Here is an 18,982-nt window from a genome sequence, read left to right on the forward strand (position 1 = left end):
ACCAAATATGAACATAGAAAAGTAGCCAAAATAATGAACTAAGCCCACATACACCTTTAGCTATATTAGAGGTGTGTGAATGATTTATGAGAATGTGAATCACTCTATTTACAGGGTAATGAATATTTCACATTTAGCATGACCAACAACATTAAAAAGAAGGGGAAGGAAAAGCTCAAATCCAAGAACAGTGCCAGGTTTTGTGACTCCAGAGGGACTTGCATCTTCTGAAGCTCCTCTTTGGCTCTGAGGGCTGTGCGCCTGTTACTGCTTCCCCTATGGGCTGCAGAACATCACCTCACTGGTGTGACCAGCCAGCTCCACTGTCTGACACAGCAAGGGGCAATCTCTCCACTTCCCCATGCTTCTATCTTGGGCAACTTTGTGAAAAACAGAAAGGATCCACACACAGATCCAACACTCAGCATTGCCTTCAGCTTTAAACAGTAAAATGGTGTGAAGGGGTTTCTTGGGCTTTTTTTTATCTTTTAAGTAATGGCTTTGAGAAGTTGTTTGGCATGCAACAAGCCATTATATTCTACTAATTAAGAAAAGATTGCAAAACATACAAATAGTCAATTTTTATTTCATTTCAAGAGACATTACCAAATAATTTCCCCAAATATCCATTTCCCACCTGCATATATATATTTCAACTAGCCTAAAAGTCAGGGATTCAAAGTAATAAGTTTTTCGTACAAATATATTTCATTGTGTATTTTCTTCCATTAACAGGATCCACTCCTTTATGTGGCTCTAAGTATACATTCACGTATTAAAGAGTAATAATTTGGCTAAAAGTATATGTCTATTTATTATTTGATTGTAGTAATTAGCCTATCAAGGGTAATTTGCTATAAAAGATACAGTACTAGAAATAAATAGTTCTAAATTCAAAGATCTTCAAAATGGGGTGTCATTTCCAGTCTGTGTTAAATTTTCCAAAGTCCTTTTAAAGCATTAACTAAATTCACTACACTTGGGAGAATAATTTTGACCTACATAAATGAAGTCCCACTCACATGAGAAGCTCGTTTCACTTAATCTCCTTCTTGGTTTTGTAATGGGCAGAAACAACCAGGTAATTGTCTGGATTCATGTCCCTGAGGTTTGGAGACTTGCTCTGGACTGGGGAAGTTTTCCCATCTACTCGGGAGATCTGAAGCATTCGGCATGGGTCGTGCTTCAGTAAATAACCTGCAAAAGTCTCCCAGCCTCCTCCAACACGAACCATCACGTGTTTGTTGTGCAGCATCTGAAATCACACAGGCACAGGGAAAAAACACAAACACTGTTGAGAGGCAACCATTCACAACGAAATCTTTTTTTTTCTGTAAAAAACTGTTTAATTGAAAGTTTGTTAATCGTTTAATCAAAAACATAACATGGCAGTCTACTTTACAATAAGAGGAAAGGAAAACAAATAGTAGAGTGGTTTTTATTTGCATTTAAAAAGTGAATTTAAAAAGAACTGTAAGAAAATGAGCTGGTATTTTAAAATAAGGATTTTCATACTTTATGTAAATAAATGCTACATGTTTTTCTAATCCTTTAGCATGGAGTCTTTCTGTTCTTCATGTGTTTAGTAGAAATATACTAGGGAACATGAATGCTTTTAGATTTTTTTTTTGAAAATATGTTAGCAAATACACAATTTTATATTGTCTTGAAACTGGCTTTTCTTTATAGGAATAGTGAAGGGCAAACAACCAAAAAAATTTCCTCTGAAAAATTACAAAAAAAAAAGGAAAAAAAAAAAGAAAAGAAAATGAAGTTCCATTTATTTTAACAATTAAATCTTGCTGACAATACATTCTAATAAAATAGTTTAATGATGTAATTAAAATAATCCAATGAGGTGCATCAGAAGTAATTTATCTGGAACTGTTTGGAAACACCTGAATTTTCTGCCTAAATTCAAAAATAATTTTTCTTCAAGTGTCAGTGTAGTTTCTCCCTTGCCTACCCTTGAGTTCAGCTGGCAATTTTACCCATTTCTCCCTTTTGTTTCTCCATGCAGAACAATCATATAAATACCAGCAAGGTATCATAAAGCAGTACATCCTATATTTTATTGGTTTATTTAATAACCAACATTATAAATACCACATTGAAAAATACTTTGATCAGGATATCTCATGGAATGCTAAACAACATTTACCTGTAGTACCAGAAATTAAAAATTGGTTCTGTAAAAGGCAACTACATGACTTTTAACACAGTCTGGGTTTTTGATGCCTTTATGAACATGTCCAAAACTCCCTTGAGGGCTGGCAGTATTTGCAGTTGAGAATTACATGGCACATAAACCTTTTGTAACACAGCATAGCCAACAAAACAAGAAACATTTTCAATCAAACAAAATAACACATAAAAGAAGGCAAAAACTTAACCTAAAAAAAAAAACACCTCAACCAAAAAGCCCCCCAGCTCAGCCTATTGTTTAAATTCTGTGACATAAGGAAGCAGGCACTCTTCACCTGGAGTGAAGAAAGCATGGCCAGCTGAACAACTTACTGGAAGTCTGAAAATCAGGTTACATTTATAAGGGAATGGATCTCTTCATTAAAATAAGAAGCTGCAGATGAAATCTTATTTGACAGCTTTCATTTAAAACATTTTTACACAAGGAAATTCTTGCTTGTGCACTTTGGTTTTCATGTGAAACACAATGGGAAATCAAGTATGGATACTGAAAAAGAGTTACTTCTGACCCATTGCAAGGAGATGCTCAGGGATTCTCAGTTTAATGAGTATCTCCCAGCTACTGAGGCTGTGCTGTTCCTCTGGGTTTGTGTGAGGGTTAGCTTCTACAATATCCGTACATGAATGAGGTTCTTCTCTAGATTTATGGGAGTGAAAATGGAATCAGAATTTCAAGGTTTGTTTTTGAGAAATTTATAGGTAACTGTTTGTTGCTACACAGAGTTTTTCTACTTTTCTACTTCCCTGAGAATTCAGTGACCTGAAAACACCAGAGTGTGTAATGGGCTCGTGATTCTTTGCTTGCAAGCCAAATTTACAGACATTAAAACTACCTTGTTAACGAAGATTATGCAATTTTATCTCTACAATTCCTCATAAAATTTATAGCAAAATCCTGAGGTATGATCTGATTTAATCATCAGCCAGGTTCTATTTAGATAGAATCCTGTTTTAAAAAGTTTATGGACACTGTAACATAAATACTATAAAAGGCAGTACTGCTCTTACACACAGAGGAGTCACCTACACACAAGGAATAACAGGAGTAATTCCCAACAGAATATGGAAGAAAATCAGCATCCAGTGGGAAAGCTAGAAAGCTTCCTTCCAACTGCACTATTTCTTGGCTTTCTTTCCCCTTTTGTCATTGAATTTGTCCCTTCTTAGAGACGTGTTTGTGTCTAATAAAACAATAAAGCTTATTTTAGACTTTTAAGGAGTCACTTATGTGCCTGAGTGCATGTCCAAGAGATTCAAATTTAACCTCACCTCTACAAATCTCAAAAAGTGTGAATTATGTAGCCAGTTCTAGGTAGTAATTATTCATCCACACTGAAGTAATCTATTTTCAGTCTATAAATGTGCATTTTGGCAGATAACAATTTATTAATCCCTTCCAATCTAAATTTTCCTAAAAATAAATAAGTAAATAAGTAAAATAAATAATTAAATAAAATAAGTCTTTCTCCACCTGGAAAACAGGAAATGTGCACTCCTCATTTTCTCCTGTCATTCCCTCATTAAGTCACATTTTGCCTAGCTCCCCTCTTTATATAGGATTATAAAAAAATGTTTTGGATTATGTCTACTAGTTTTAAAAGTTCCAAATGATGTGACTTCAGCCATTACACATGAATTTCTTTAAGGACCAGCTCCAACTTTCTGTGTTGTCATTCTAAAACCCCAATAAAGAAGCCTGCACTTCCCCTCTCTTCAGACACCATGATTAATACATTGAAAATAGACAGCTCTCTGGATTAACATCCCCCTCTCATTTTTGGGGAGTTATATGTTGTAAATCACACTAAACAAATCTCATTTAGTTGGAAAAAAGGTCATAAAAAAGCTCGGTCTGAGAAAAAGATGTCTAGAGCATACGTTAATTGCTTGTCACAGTATTTCTAGCTATGCTACAGTTTGGTTTTAGAATTAACATACTTTCTGAGTTATAAATAATTTTATTTAAATGTTACATGTTAGGCTGTATCAAACACATCAACAGGCATCCACTTAATTTATTAAAACAACCTCTGTTTCAGATCAAAAGAACAAGCAGATTTTGTGTATGCCAATACAAAATGCATCTCAAAAATCATTCAGATATGCAAACACCCAAAGGGCTATTTAAACATTAAAAGTATGAAACACAAAATGGCAGGTGTAATTATCCACTTTTCTTACTTTCAAAATTTGGCTGTCACTTTCACAAAATTCATCAAAGAGGACTGTAGACATCTCTCTGCAGGCAGGACATTGAGGTCAGCCACAGTAAAGACAGTGGGTTTAAGCATACCCTTATCCTTTCCAAGTTAAAGGTAAGTGAGGTTTTCTGCAAAAACCATGTAATCCTCCTAGGCAAAAACTATTATGATAGAAAGGTCTGAAGGAAGCTAGGAAACACATATTTGATCATGAAGACACAGGGTGTCTAAAAAATGAATAGGATGCTGAATCATTAAAGCCCTGTGTGATCTAAAGGAAATAAGTAGTTTCACAAGCCTCTGTTTATAGCAGAGAGCAGGTAAATGGCATGTTTGCAGTGGCGTCAGGAACAATGTACCAGAAAAAACTTCTATTTGATGTATCAGCAGAACATCATACTAGCACAGTACCACAGCCTCCCAAAAGGGGCAGCAGCAATTGCTGAAAACAGTACTCTGATAAATTTAAACAGCACTCTGATAAATTTAACAACATACAGGGGTATCACTGAAGATCAGCTAGTGGCAGGTTGTGAGAAGTACAGACTGAAAGTACAAACTGGAAGTGGGACTGTCAACACTGTCCCATAAATTATTGGATCTAGCACAGTGTGATTTTTAGCTGATACACAGTCTGCTGAAGAGATAGTAGAGATTGTTCCATAGTTTCAATGATGAAGAAAATTGCACATGATACCTGACCTCAGGACATGAGATATTTGCAAAGACACATATGGAAAGCAGTGCCAGTGAAAGTGAGAATTTTATAGGAATAGTGGGTAGGAACAAAGAAAGATCCACTTGCATGGTGAAGTGAATGGGAAGATCTCATGAACCCTGAGACATTGAAGAACAATAATTTGATTACTGTAGAAGTCCCAGTATGAGGGTGAACATTTCTGCAATCATTCTGTGTGTCATTAAAGATACTTAAAAGCTATGAAATAACATCTTGCCTTCTGCAAAAGAAATAATCAAGTGAGGGAATGGAAATTTTTCCCTTTTCACATTGCAAAAATGCAACATCCTTCATCTATTTGTGCATGGCAAGAGATGAAGTCAATATGCTTGGTATAATGGCATAAACCACCAATGCACAGGAGTTCAGCTATTTGTATAACTGAAGCAGTCAGGAAGTGGTTTAGAGGATGAAACCACAGCCAGGTAAATCCTGTACGGCACAGATAGCTATTGACCTCTGGAGTTAACCGTTGTGTTAAACATTTCTACAAAGAGAAGGCATTGGGTTGACTATAGCAAAAATATTGCACTTAATGAAACTGTTTATTTCTGTTTTCAGACAATAGCAGACTCATTGAAATAATTATTCCAAGTATTCCAGCCTAACTAACTGAAATCAAGACACATTTTTGTACTGATAAAAATAACATGACAATCTGGACATTTGAAATTCTTATTCTTGATTTAATTTTCCCTCAAACCCTACATTTAGTTTCTGTCTGATACCATTTTATAGAATTTGGAAATAGCATATGTTTTGTGTCTAACACTAGATCTTGCTTTACTGTGTGAAAACAGCATCCTGCAGAGGTGAACACTGTGTGTGCAAGAAATAACACAGATGTAGAAGTAAACACAATCCCTGTTCATAAAGAACAAGTGAATTTCTGACAAGTGAAGGCATTTATGTCTGGGACAAAGATTATTAGTGTCAAGAAAAATTATTCAGACATGGGAATCATGTTCAGAATGGTATTTGTAGGTAAAAGGACTGTGCATTTCCAAGCACTTTGGGTGACACCTAGTGCACCTGGTTGAGGTCTGAGGGCAATGAAGATGACACTTTCTTGTTCCTTACCCTCTAGACGCAGATGTCTGGGCCAGCCACAAGGAGGACCTAGTCCCTAGTATCACACCTGAAATGTGTGATACTGAGCAGAAATCTAGTTGCCCTTAGCTGCAACACTGACTCATAAGAAATGCTTTATGCAACACTCAGCAGAAGAGATATGGCAAACAGATGAAATACATAAAAAGAAATCAGACAGACTTTGCGAGAGTAAGTGAAAGCATCAGCTTGCAGACAGTATGTCTGGATGGAGTTATGGAAAACTGTGTGTACTAAAATCAAATAATGGGGGTAGGGGAAGACTGTATTTAAGAAAAAAAATTTCAAAAACTTTTGCATGAGGCTACTAAAATAAATTTATGAGAGATTTCTTAAAAAAAAAAAAGAAAAAGACTTTACTCTTGTGTACTCTCAACACTCTTGCCTTTGAATAAAAACCCAAACAAACAACTAATTTTCTTAATTGTAATGATTATTTCTATTAGCATTTGGGGCCCTGAAACATTTCTCTTAAAAAACCCCAAATAGCTAGAGACAACTCTTTCTCACTTTCTGATGTCAACTAGGTTTTTACTCCTCAAGAAATACCTCTAAAATTTTGTATCAGAGCAGTGAGGTATTTTTCAGAATAAGTTAGAAGCAGAATTTAATAAGAAAAAAAAAAGAGTTCTATTTATAAACTGAGCACAAATTTAAAATAGAAACCCTGCTAAATAGAAAAAAGAATTCATTTTACCCAGACTATCAAGATTCTCCTAAGTTACATTCCTTTAAGGATATTGAGTCACTTACAAAGTGTAATCATGCAGACTGATCATCTATTTAGTTTTTGCCACTGAATTCAGCTAATCTGGGGTTTCATCATGCAAATGTGCGTGGGTTGCATGTGAACATGTTCGTGTTACAGGATTGCAGAAGTACATAAAAATGTTCTTATGAATTCTGAAGTGCCATCTGTTTTCTAGCTATTTTATCAAGACTCATTCTGTCTCTTCTAATTTCCTGCCTCAAAACAGCCCAAAAAGGAGAAAATACCTCCTGCAACTAAACAAAAAACTGCACATCTTCTTCTACAATTTTTTCTCACTGCCTATCTCTGGAAGCATGTGGTAAGTGACAGATGTTTTAAGACCAGCACAGACTGATTTCAGTTATCATACGCATCCAACTGCAGCAACATGTGTGTTACCCTCTCTGAATTTTTTTTACCTTCCAAATTGCTTCAAACAGCTACTGTCAGGTGTATGCAAGAATACTGCAGAAGCTGGAGTTAAAATGCTTACTTGTTTCTTTTATTGTGTGTCCCCATCCTCCAGGACACCAGTACAGCAAACCCAACAACACCTTCCCTGTAGTTGTGATCTTTGTAATATTTGTCACAAAAGTGACTGTTGGCTATTTCCCCCAAGATTACTGTCCTTTGCACGCTGTTGAAATAAAGATGCTGCCAGTCCTTTAGTGGTAAAAATCATGACTCATAAACTTTAAAATTACATTTAAGGTATTTTGATTTACCTAACGTTCAAAGTTAAGTTTAGCTGAGATAGGTATGATAACATCCTCGAATTGTCCATTAGCATTTCAGTTTAACGTGTGAAGTCCGAAACAAACAAACAAACAAACCAACAAACAAACAAACAAATGGTATGTCTAGAGGCATCACAATTCAATTCAAGTAGCTTAGTATGGCCTATTAAAACAACCAAACAAACAACAATAAAAAACCCAACCCCAAACTAAACCAACCAACCAACCAACCAACCAACCAAAAAACCAAAACCAAAACCAAAACAAACCAAACCAAGCAAACACCCCCCCCCCCCCAAACACATCAGGTCAGGATTGCAGTTCTAAAGAGAATCACAAGGAGGCAGGCAAACACCACAAACAATTAAAAGCATGAGAAATAGAAATAAAAAAGTATATTCTAGAGAAATGAAGATCTCAAAAAGGATAGGTAGGACTTTTTCATTTCCTTGTAATAGAAACTAATAGAAAACTAATAGAAATTAAAAATAGAAATTAAAAAAAGAAATTAAAAATTTCCAGATACTTTAACAAGGACCTGAATGCCATGTATGTTATGTTTGCAGATTTATCTTTTGGAAGAACTAAAAAAAAATATGAGGCTGTAGAGGTCTTCTGCACTACTAGTCGGTGTCAGGAATACTTTGACTTCAGATGGTTTTCTGCCTTCCATGAATTTATTCAGGATTAGTAGCTGCCTCATTTGGTATGACACTATGAAGTAAGCAAAAGGAAATTCAATAGTTTTAAAGTGAGGATCCCAGCAAAAGAATACCAGAAAGATTTGCATTTTTCTGGACATTCTCAGAATCGTCTTTACACTTTCAGATGTAGAAACTGCCTACATATTTTTGGATGAAAAGTTCAATAATGCCCTTATTACTCAGGCTTTTTACTTCTTCGTGGCATTACTTTCAATAATTGCAAGTGCTGAGGTGTCTGATCCAACCCATAAGAGAAAATAATATGTAATGACTATAATACTATTTCACTTCCTCAAATTTATGAGAGATGTAGGTTTAATTATAAGCTCTAAAGACATATTTTTCACATGTCCTTCAGCAAGTAAATATACTTTAATTCTATGCTTCAAGTCTCTAGGCTTGGCATAGCATGACTTACTCCATTTCATCTGTGTACAGGCTTGCTGGCTAGTCAAAGGTAGGAACTGTGAATATATGTGGATAAAACATTAATATGAAAATGTAAAGTTTACAATAACTGAGATAAAACCAGTCAGAGGGTAGCTGTAGTTGAAAACAGGAGTTTTTAAGATTCAACATATGCATAAGTCCCCACTGAATGCTTGCAGATGAAACTGGTCTGTGCTCAAAATTATTGAGCTGTATATACAGCCCTGAAGATGAAGAACCTAGAGTGCATAATTTCAATGTACACTAGCCCCTACCTTACTGTGACTGCAGCTTGTTAAAAAAAAACGCGTGAAAATAAAGAAACAAACATGAAAGACCACCACCAACATGATGCATGGCAATGAGTGTAGTAATGAAGTTTAATTAAAGTGAGACATTTAAAACTGGGGAAATATCAGCCATACGACTACACTGGCCTGCAGAGATCATGTACTAAAATCCTACTAGAAATTATCCAAGAAAAGCTGTAATATGCTTACAATCAGCTTATCCCTATGCCAAAGAACAAATGTTCTTTTAAAAGGCTTTTTAAAGCAATACAATATACTAGCCAGACATAAAGCCATTTGTCCTTGGTTGCTTAGCAATCCTAGAATAGAGATGTAAATAAATTCATCCATCCTTTATTTCTGACTAATTCAAAATTACATTCTATTGTCTAGTCATTGTAAATATATTTAACAATATAGTCATTTAGAAGGAAACTATTATTTAAACAATTCTCTACAAAAAGATTCATTAAAATGTGGCTATATTGAGGATATTGCTTACACGAATCTCTTCTAATAGCATCAGCAATTAATAAATAAAATTGAGATACATTTATTGTTTTTTAGGGATGGGTTATACTTCAGTAATTTAATTCATCTATTTTTCCTCCATCTTTGCTCCACAGGATGTTTATTTCCTGTACTTCCATAACCTAACTCACAAGCTTCATGGAAGTATGCTCCCCACATTACAGGTGAAAGAAAACTAAAACCTCCTAAGGAATAGAAGCACAAAGGAGCGACCAGTGAAACAGAGAGGAGGGCAAACCTTATCTTTACAAGTGCCCCAAGGCAATCCAGTACTCCAGAATGGCAAGGAGAAAACAGGGAGCTGTTCTTGTTCCAGTCTCCTAGCTGTCTTGTATTCTGAGGCCAGAATATTCCTCAAAGAGATGCAGTACAATTTTAGTATCAGTCCAGTAGGAACTATTGCTTCACATTTGCATTAAGGTGAAACACTACATAGGGACATTTGTTGTGGAGTAGTAGTAGCTGATAACTCAATTCCTAAAAGTAATTTGGTTAATTTGTCCAAAACCCTAAGTTGCACAGTCTAGTTCTACAGAAATGAAAATTAATTCCCAATATATGGAATGAGATTTTCTAGTCTGACTCTCTTTCAAGAAGTTCTGGACCATGGTGTGAAGGCTTGGCCTTCCATGGCTTCTCCTCATGCTGTAGTGCAGCAGTAGCTGTGACCCCATCTCCTCCCACCAAGACTCTCTTCTGAGTTCCCAGGTTTCCAATACTTCAGACTCCACCTCCTTCCCCTGATGAGTTGCACCTACTACCACTTACTACTTCCTAAGCAGTAAGGAACTCTGGATGCTAGACCAATGCCACTCCTCCTTTATCCTGGACTATATAAAGTATACTTTAAAAGAAGAAAGAGTACATGGAGAAAAGAACAAATAATGGGCAGAAGACTGCAGAAATGAAAAATACTTCCCCCCCCCCCCCTCATATTTATGCAGTTCCACTTCTACAGCTTCATTCAGCTAGATGTCCTTTTCTTCTTTTGAAAAATGCCCTCCGAGATTCATAACCCTGTATGTTCATAAGCCTGTAGGTGGAGCATGGTAAGGTTAAAAACATGAGCTGACCAATATTCAAAATTAAAGGTAATAATGTTTATATGTCTGTATCTGCCCCCTTATTTGTTGTATGTCATGTGAACAGACAGTAACTGACAATTGATACTTAACGTTACAGTAATTATACTGAATATCAGTATATTGTACACTCATTCTAACAGCTACTTGTTATTAATTCCAGATTTTCTTTGCCCATGGTGGGAAGGTTGGAACTAGTTTATCTTTAAGGTCCCTTCCAACCATATGGCTTTTTTTTTTTTTAATTGTAGAGCAGTTATCCTTGAAAAATGCATGACTTATATATTTTATTTCATTCTTTTTCACACAGTCTTCTCATCATAATCCTGAGTGCCAGCAAGTTTCTGCTATCATTGTCCTTTGGCCTCACTCTAATGTCAATTCACAGAAAAAAAAAAAAGAAAAAAAAAGAAAAAAAAGACCCTTTTATGTTTTAACAATACTGTGTTCTCAGTGTGGCAAATTTCCAGATCAATTTGCCTTTACCTATAGGGTACATTATAAACGGAAGCCATCTTTATAGTTTCATGTACATTGAAGGAAATATCTAGGAAAGCCAAGGTCCCAAGGAGTGAGCACACTGCCAGCCAACTCTGCCCTGCAGTATCACTGCTACCACTGGCTTATTACTGGAAAAGGGGCAGCTACAGCTTTCCTGAGCAAGTTATTTCAGAGAAAAATATTTTGGTTACGAGCACCTCTAACAGAGTTAAAGGGCTTTTAATAAAAATAGCAGTGAGCTGGCAATATCCAGATAATATTACTTCAACCAATACCAATTATATTCATGAGAACTGTCAGGACTTTGTAAGGTAGTTCAGAAAACCTATGCAAAGCACAGATAACCCGTGATTCTGCTTGGCTGCCTACAGAGTGCCTCACATTCTTTCTGTTTTATGATTCTTAGTTATGTTGGAAACCTTAGTCCATGTGCTTTTAGACAAAATCTAATAGTCAAAGAAGAAAAAAGTCTCAAGTTATGTTTTCCAGCCTTACAAACAAACAGTTAAGGGCAACACCAAAATTATGAAAACAGTCACACCGTAAGAGACAGAAATCTGGAAACTCTCCTACCTCCAACCCCTGGTTTCTAAATCAACAAAGTTACATACATGAGCAAGAAAATTGCATTTGGAAAGTATCTAGAGGCAGATTGTTTTATTAGATCTTGCTTGAATTTAGACAAGAGGTTATTCTTTTAAATGAACAGGCCTGAAATAAATTTATTTAACTTCATGGGTTTCATTAAAATGCCTTCTAATTTACACTGGGGTAATGAGGGGAGAACAAGGGTGGCATAATTTCAATAATGTTTATCCTTAGGCTTAATTTCCTTTAAATAGTACAAAGCATTCTCTCAAAGTTTTCAAAATGATGTCAGTGTGAGTCCATGGGGCATGATGTTACAAAGCTGGAATGAAATTATGTCACTGCAAATCTATGAAACCAACATTGTCAGTAATGAACCAAAGCTATACTAACGTGTTAAAAAATTGTGAAAATCATCCAAATGGAATGAAAAACTTTAAATAAAATTAAGATATTGCAGATCACAAACTATTTATCCAAGTCAGCCATCATTGGTTTTGACTGTAGATCCAAATACACGTATATATTTGGCTAGAGAGTCAAATGCTCTCTGTAGTATTTTACACATTTCAGATCTACCATATCTCAAGTGACTTGACTAGCATGGAAGTCTTTGGGCCAAATTTGACCAGAGTATAAGTAATACTGGGAATTACATACCAAGTATTGAAGAAGAGTACAAATGGCTGGAAAATTTAAACTAGCATGCTAAGTGTACAAAATTTACTCTTGCTGCAATGTGAAAGGAGAAAATCCACAACTGGTCACTCTCCCAGCTTCTAAAAATAGCCATACAAATGCAAGGTGAATTAGTTGCATTTACAAGGATAGAATGAGCAAAAGTTAACATATGACAATATGGCTGCATGATATTTCACTGATACCAACTTTTCTTGCTACACCTTTTTCTTTTCTTTCTGGGCTCAGATTAGCACTTGCCATTGGCCTGAAGCAACGTTCTAATGTATTTGAACTTAAAATGCTCTTTTTGCTCTGTAATTCTACTGCTACAGAGGAATTAAGGATCTGCATTTCAGCTTAAAAAATGTATGAATTTTACATATTGAAGTTAACTATTTAATTTCATGCATAACACTACTTTGCCAGAGTCATTACACCCATTTTTAGAATCTCCTTACCAATGCCATGTGTATATCCTTCCAGTATTACTTCCATTAATACTGAACATAACTAAACATACAAATTAGAAGTATTTTATTTCTCAGCCACATTTATACATCTTATTAATGTCCTAAACTGTACACATATAAATCACTTCAGAACTTTTTTTTTTATTCAGGCTTTTCTTCTACACAGTTTAGCACAAAATAAATTTCAGCTGAAATCAGTCTCCTCTAGTTTGATGTGTTAATGTTGAATTTTTAACTGCTTTGACCCAAGATAAGATGTTTTACATGGACACGAAACTGCCAGAATTTACTAGTTTGGTAAATTTGGGCAATGAAAGACAAAATACTGATGTTCTTGTGCTCCACAGCCCTACTTTGACAGCACATCTGATACTAACTTTGTTCATAATCCTCACTTTTCCAGGAGACAGATCCAGGAAAAATCATGGTAATACTATCACTTTTGTTCTGTGGAATTCCAAGTTTATCTTTGGAATGCTTTCCAGGAGTTTACTGTACTTTCATGACACTTGTGAGTGGCTCACCAGGTGCCAAGCCTTGAAATCCCTTTGAAGTGCAGTGAATGCTACCAAAAACCCAGCACTTCCTTGGCATGAAATTTTAAAAATAAAAAATGAATGGGGTTAAAAGGAGAAGCAATCAGACTTAAAGAATGCACAGATTTTTCTTGTGCTACTTTTCTGTGGGGTATTTAATAATTTTAGGACTCTGGTAACTCTCCTGACACAGGAATGAATTATTTAAAGTTAGTATTAGTAATTCAGTTTAGTTTTGATAGCTGCTAGCTGTAACCTGACAGCACTTCAGTTCAGTCACATGGAAATTCCCTCTTGTATATATTCTAGTATGCTGGATCTCTTTGCACTCATCAGTTTTATATCTTTCTGCAAATACCAGAAGAAGGATCATTCTAGGTTCTGGCAAAGATCTTGGAAAGGGAAAATGTACTAGTTGCCAAAAAGACACTGATTACTCTAACAGAGTAGCCCAGAGTATCTCTCCTTTCCTTTTCAATATGTAAACTTGTTTCTGATTTAGACCTGATTCCTGGCAAAGGTGTTTTCCTCAGTGCTCATTTGTGTTTAGCTGGGCTCTATGTTGACTCTCTTGTCTTAGAGAACACAAATCACTTCTCAGTTATGTAGAAGCATGAAAAAATTTTATAACATCTAGTCCTGTATTTCAGGATAGGAAGGCAGAGCTGGCACATGTAGTAGGAACAGAAACAGTATTTCTATTGCATGTATGCTTTTAAATCATGATTGTAATAGCAATTATTATTTGCAATAGCAAGAATTATGTAAAACTCCTTTGAAAAAGTGAAACAAAAGGAAGAGCTATGCTTAGGCACATGCAGTATGTAAGCATCAAGTATGCAAGTATCCTTGCATACTTCAATATATAATCTTTAGATTTCACTTCCTTCAGAGATATACTTTTTTACTTACTGCCAGAATAACAGATTTTCCTTCGATAATGTTCCAATAGAGTGATAGAGAATTTAATGAATAGCTACAAGATGACTTCATGCTATGATGATATTGTTCTGAGGTGGTTTGGGGGGGTTTAGGGTTTGGAGGTTTTTTGGGTTGCGTTTGCTGGGCTTGGGCTTTTGTGGTTTTTGGGGTTTGTTTTTAAGGTGATCAGGTGATGCTTCGGTTAAGCCTGAAAAAGCAATGGGGACAGTCTTGACTGAAATGCCTTCTCAAATATTGTCTCTCATTCATTGCTGCTACATCTGAACTATGGGGTAGACAGTGCTTCCTGTGTTCCACAACTGTACAGTGCACCCTGGCCATATCCTAATCCATGAGAAGGCAAGATTTTCATTTTTAACCCTACCTCTCCTCCTGTTTTCAGGTTATCACAGAAGAGGCACCACAACAACTCCACCTGCATACTCCATCTGAATATTTAAGAAACCCCGTGTATCCAAAATTATATCTACTTCATATTCTAATAACAGACCTGACTAGGAACCACTGCTGCAGTTTCTAAAAATTTCAGTTGACTGTCTACAGGTCTGTTAAATCTTTAAAGCTTTATTCAATTTTTATTGAGCAACCAGTTTCCCAGCTGGCACTGAGGAAAGTAATTCCTACAGAATCTTTGTGCACTGATCTTTGCCTTCCAAGTGTCTCTCCATATATGCAGTTTAATAGAAACTTTTCATTATAGTGAATATGTTCTGCAAAACAGTTTGACTAGATTTAAAAATTAGCATGCAGACATAAATATTTCAAACTCAGGGCCAAAACAGAGAAGGTTAAATCAACATTTCCTTCTTGCATTTGCATGGGTAAAGGGTACAAGTTCTCTCTTTCAATTCACCTGGATGTCTAAAAATTACCCAGTTAACATATTAACTCTCCTTTGATGTATTTTAAGTTGACAGCACCTTAATTTTTAGTCAAAGGACTATGGTTTCACAGATAGTAGTGTGGCATTTGTACACACCTGTATGTAACTGTGTGCACACACACACAAAATACATGAAGTACCCTGTGCCCAGATAAGATGGGCTATAAAGCATACAAGAGTTCCTAAATGCAAACATATGTGTTAAGTTGGTAGATCATAATATATCTTCATAACATTTTTTTCCACATCTGTATTATGAATAAAGCAAAATGAATGTGTGTTGTAGAACAAAGCTTCTTCAGACTGGAGAATCTATTAAGTTAGTGTTGGCTTTTGTTCTAAAAAGATTTTGCTTTTTAAACAGTTTTTGTTATTATGTCAGTCTTGAAAGTAAAAACTAACAGTTAGGACAAGACTTTTAGTTCTAATTGCATCATGGATAGCCCCAAGTAGTAGCTCTAAACAGAGATAAAGCTACAGAGATCTCTCCCTTAGACAAGCCTTGCTAATGCTAATCACCAGTGCTGAGAAATTCTTTCCATGTAACATTTTTGTCAAAGTATCTCCTAAGCAGTTATTATAAACTTTGAACAGTTAAAGAAACATGAATGTGAAGATGGTAGTGTAAAACGCAATTATGTCTATTTTCACATCAACATCATCTTTCATCATCAGGATGCTCTTAGTTTTTGAATTGGACTCTACTTCAGTATTAGCAAAAAGGGGATATTACATAAAAATTCCTGTCAATACATTCATAGTCACTAAAATCTGCAAAAAAATACTTGATGGGTCAAAGCGAAATACAGCCAGAGTCTTAACTTCAAAAAATACTCATTGACAAACCTTTTTGAAATACTTATATACACACTGTCAGACCTGAATCAAACACTTGATCTCCACATTTCCTACAGCAAAGATTTCATGCCACAGACACCATGGTATATAGTATGAACCTTTGAGCTCTAAGGCATCTCCTCTGGCTCAGACCTCAGGCCAGTTTTCAGACTAAATGGAAACAACAGTAGAAAACAGACAGAGAAGCACCATCACAAGCCTAGTCAGTGTGTTACAGACATATTGTAATTACAGACATATTGCTTTTCACCATTCTGAAAGAGGGGATGTGGATGCCTTGCACATTTAACAAAAAATCTTTGCCCTACTATTCCATATGTACTGAGGTACTCCAAAAACACTGGTTGCTTACTTGTCTTCAATAGCTTTATTGTCCTGATGAGATTTCCTGATACACTGAGAACCAGCTTTACTTCTCAGAGATTTAATTTTTTTGGTGTTGTTTGCAAGGGACTTCAGGCTAGGTCAAGACTGAATGCTAAAATGATAATAGCTAATTAAAAAAACCCTGAACAAAATCACATCCCCTTTGCTATCACTTTTCCTCAGTTGAAAATGTGTTCTAAAATTAGGCCAGTAAAACTGTAACCCTGAGTAAATTAGCTACATTATACCTCAATCTGTAACAAAATTAAACACAATTATCAATACACGTAGGCCAGGTTTTCATGGGCTCCTTAAAAATATGGGTTTATGTCCAGAATTGCCTTAGGTAGGACTTGCTGTAGCATCTTTTGCAAACACTATATTATATTTTAACAAAAACAAAACAGGAAAAAAAAATCCCACCATTCCAGCAAAGACTTAAGGGAAGGAGGGAGACTTAAGAACAATATACACTTTCAGCATGAAATTGCCATGATATCATTCATTGGCTTGCCAATACTTTGAGAAACTGGGGTGGAGAGGAGAAAATGAAACAGAAACAGGGTTCTTTGTACCCTTATGAAATGCTTAATTTTCTTTCTCCCTCTTGCCTGTCCATAAAACATGAGGAAGTTGTTCAGTAAAAGAAATTTGCATGAGCATCACTGAAATTTCTGAAAACCTGGGTTTTTTGCAGCCTACCATTTTACTTGATTTATGTGAGTTGGGTTTGAAGGTTCTACACATTCTGAATACTACTATGGTTCTACACCTTAGACACAACAGAAATACATTTAAAAGAAAATTTAAAATAAAAATCTAAAAATGTCTAAAGTATATACATTTTGACTGGGAAATGTTTTAGGTTAGGAATTTTTAAAGCTTATCATATAAAGAATTCAATTTATTGTTCAAAACAATATTCAAGTATTATCTTCAACTACAGCATCTGAAAATAAGTGAGCTATATTAGTTTAACTTGGCATATAATAGGCTAGCTAATGGCAACATGTTTCTCAGGTCTGATATAGAAAGTGAAACCTGAGATGTAAAAGGAAAAACTGCTTCAAAAAATTTTAATGTATTCCCTTGATGGAAACCAGGAGGTATTTTGGAACCTGAAGAAAAACCAGTTTAGCTGAGCTCAAATATCTTCTAGGGAAAGCAACATGCTAGAGCAAAATGGTTAAATATCTCTGTCAGCTAAATATATATATATATATTCTAATAGAAACTCATTTTGTGACTTAGCTGGGTCATCTTTAAGTGTTCTATTGATATGTTTCATGGCAAATCACACTAGTAGAACAGGACCAGGAAGCCATCGGTTTGTTGCCAAGACAAAAGGCCCAGGGTCCACCTGTCTCTGAGTCTCCCTGCCACACCAGAACCACCTGCACCAGCACATATCCATTGTTACTCCAATGGAAAGATTCAAAATTGGGTTTTGATCTGGGTTCCAGATCAAAACTTGGAGTGTAGAGAGCAAGTATTCCTTGAGATCTTCATTCAAAAGGAAAAAGAAAAATTAAAAATTCAGGAAAAGGAAGGGTTTAAGATGGGAGCGTTGCAGGGGGAGAACACAGATGAGGTAGAAACCAGTTCCTTTACAGGTAGTCTAACACATGGATGACTTTGACATGGAGGCAGAAACCCATTTCCTTCACATTTAGAAAGTGAGATAATTAAAACCTGCTTCAAATGAGACAGGAAATTATCATGGTTATGCATTTGCAAAATTGTTATAAATATGTCTCCTTATGAATAAACAATTGCTCTTAAATACAATGAAGTTCACATTAAGTTAACGTGGTAATATGTTAAAGCTTATATGAGAAAAGCAGGACTGTCAAAGGCAGTAAACACAGCAGAGGAAGCAGCAATTTTCCTTCTGCTGTGCTGTGACAAGACAGGGCAAATGGTAGTGGTTTTAAAACTGATGGGAGAAGTTGATTTAGATTAGATATAAGGAGAAAGTGTTTGACAAGGAGGGTGGTGAGGCCATGGCACAGGTTTCCCAGAGAGGTTGTGGATGTCCCGTCCCTGGAAACATTCAATGTTGCTTTTATCTTCTTTTTTCCAGAGTCAGGATTAAATGCACAAGACAGTGTTTCTTGTTTGAACTCAGATGTTTATTAATTCTTATCTACATTACAGTCTCACAAACTGTGAGTTCTACAGCACTTCTAACTAACAAAGTAAAAATGGAGCCCTATCTCTCTCCCTCTCCAAGGTATTTTAAGGATAAACTGTCAGATGAAGAAATGACACCTCATTTTTTTTTACTTTTAACCCAATAACCAACCACCCATGGCCTGCAATGCGGACTTTTCTATCCAATTACAAAATACCACCCAGACCCATGAAGAAGAAGGTGA

At 35.7% G+C, this 18,982-nt stretch overlaps 1 protein-coding gene across 9 annotated transcripts in view; it reads right to left on the reverse strand.

Moving 5' to 3' along the window:
- Nucleotides 1-338: 338 nt before the first annotated feature.
- The window catches only part of GAS2 (growth arrest specific 2), an 89,877-nt gene continuing 71,233 nt past the window's right edge, over nt 339-18,982 (reverse strand). For all 9 annotated transcript variants that reach the window (XM_066187473.1, XM_066187472.1, XM_066187474.1 and 6 more), the window contains one exon: nt 339-1,255. In XM_066187473.1, the coding sequence (XP_066043570.1) occupies nt 1,037-1,255 (219 nt within the window). In that variant the 3' untranslated portion in view covers nt 339-1,036. The remainder of the gene's footprint in view (nt 1,256-18,982) is intronic.

Source organism: Chamaea fasciata, unplaced genomic scaffold (genome assembly GCF_029207755.1).
Source record: "Chamaea fasciata isolate MVZ Bird 193981 ecotype frontalis unplaced genomic scaffold, bChaFas1.0.hap1 SCAF_7, whole genome shotgun sequence".
Classification (NCBI taxonomy): domain Eukaryota; kingdom Metazoa; phylum Chordata; class Aves; order Passeriformes; family Sylviidae; genus Chamaea; species Chamaea fasciata.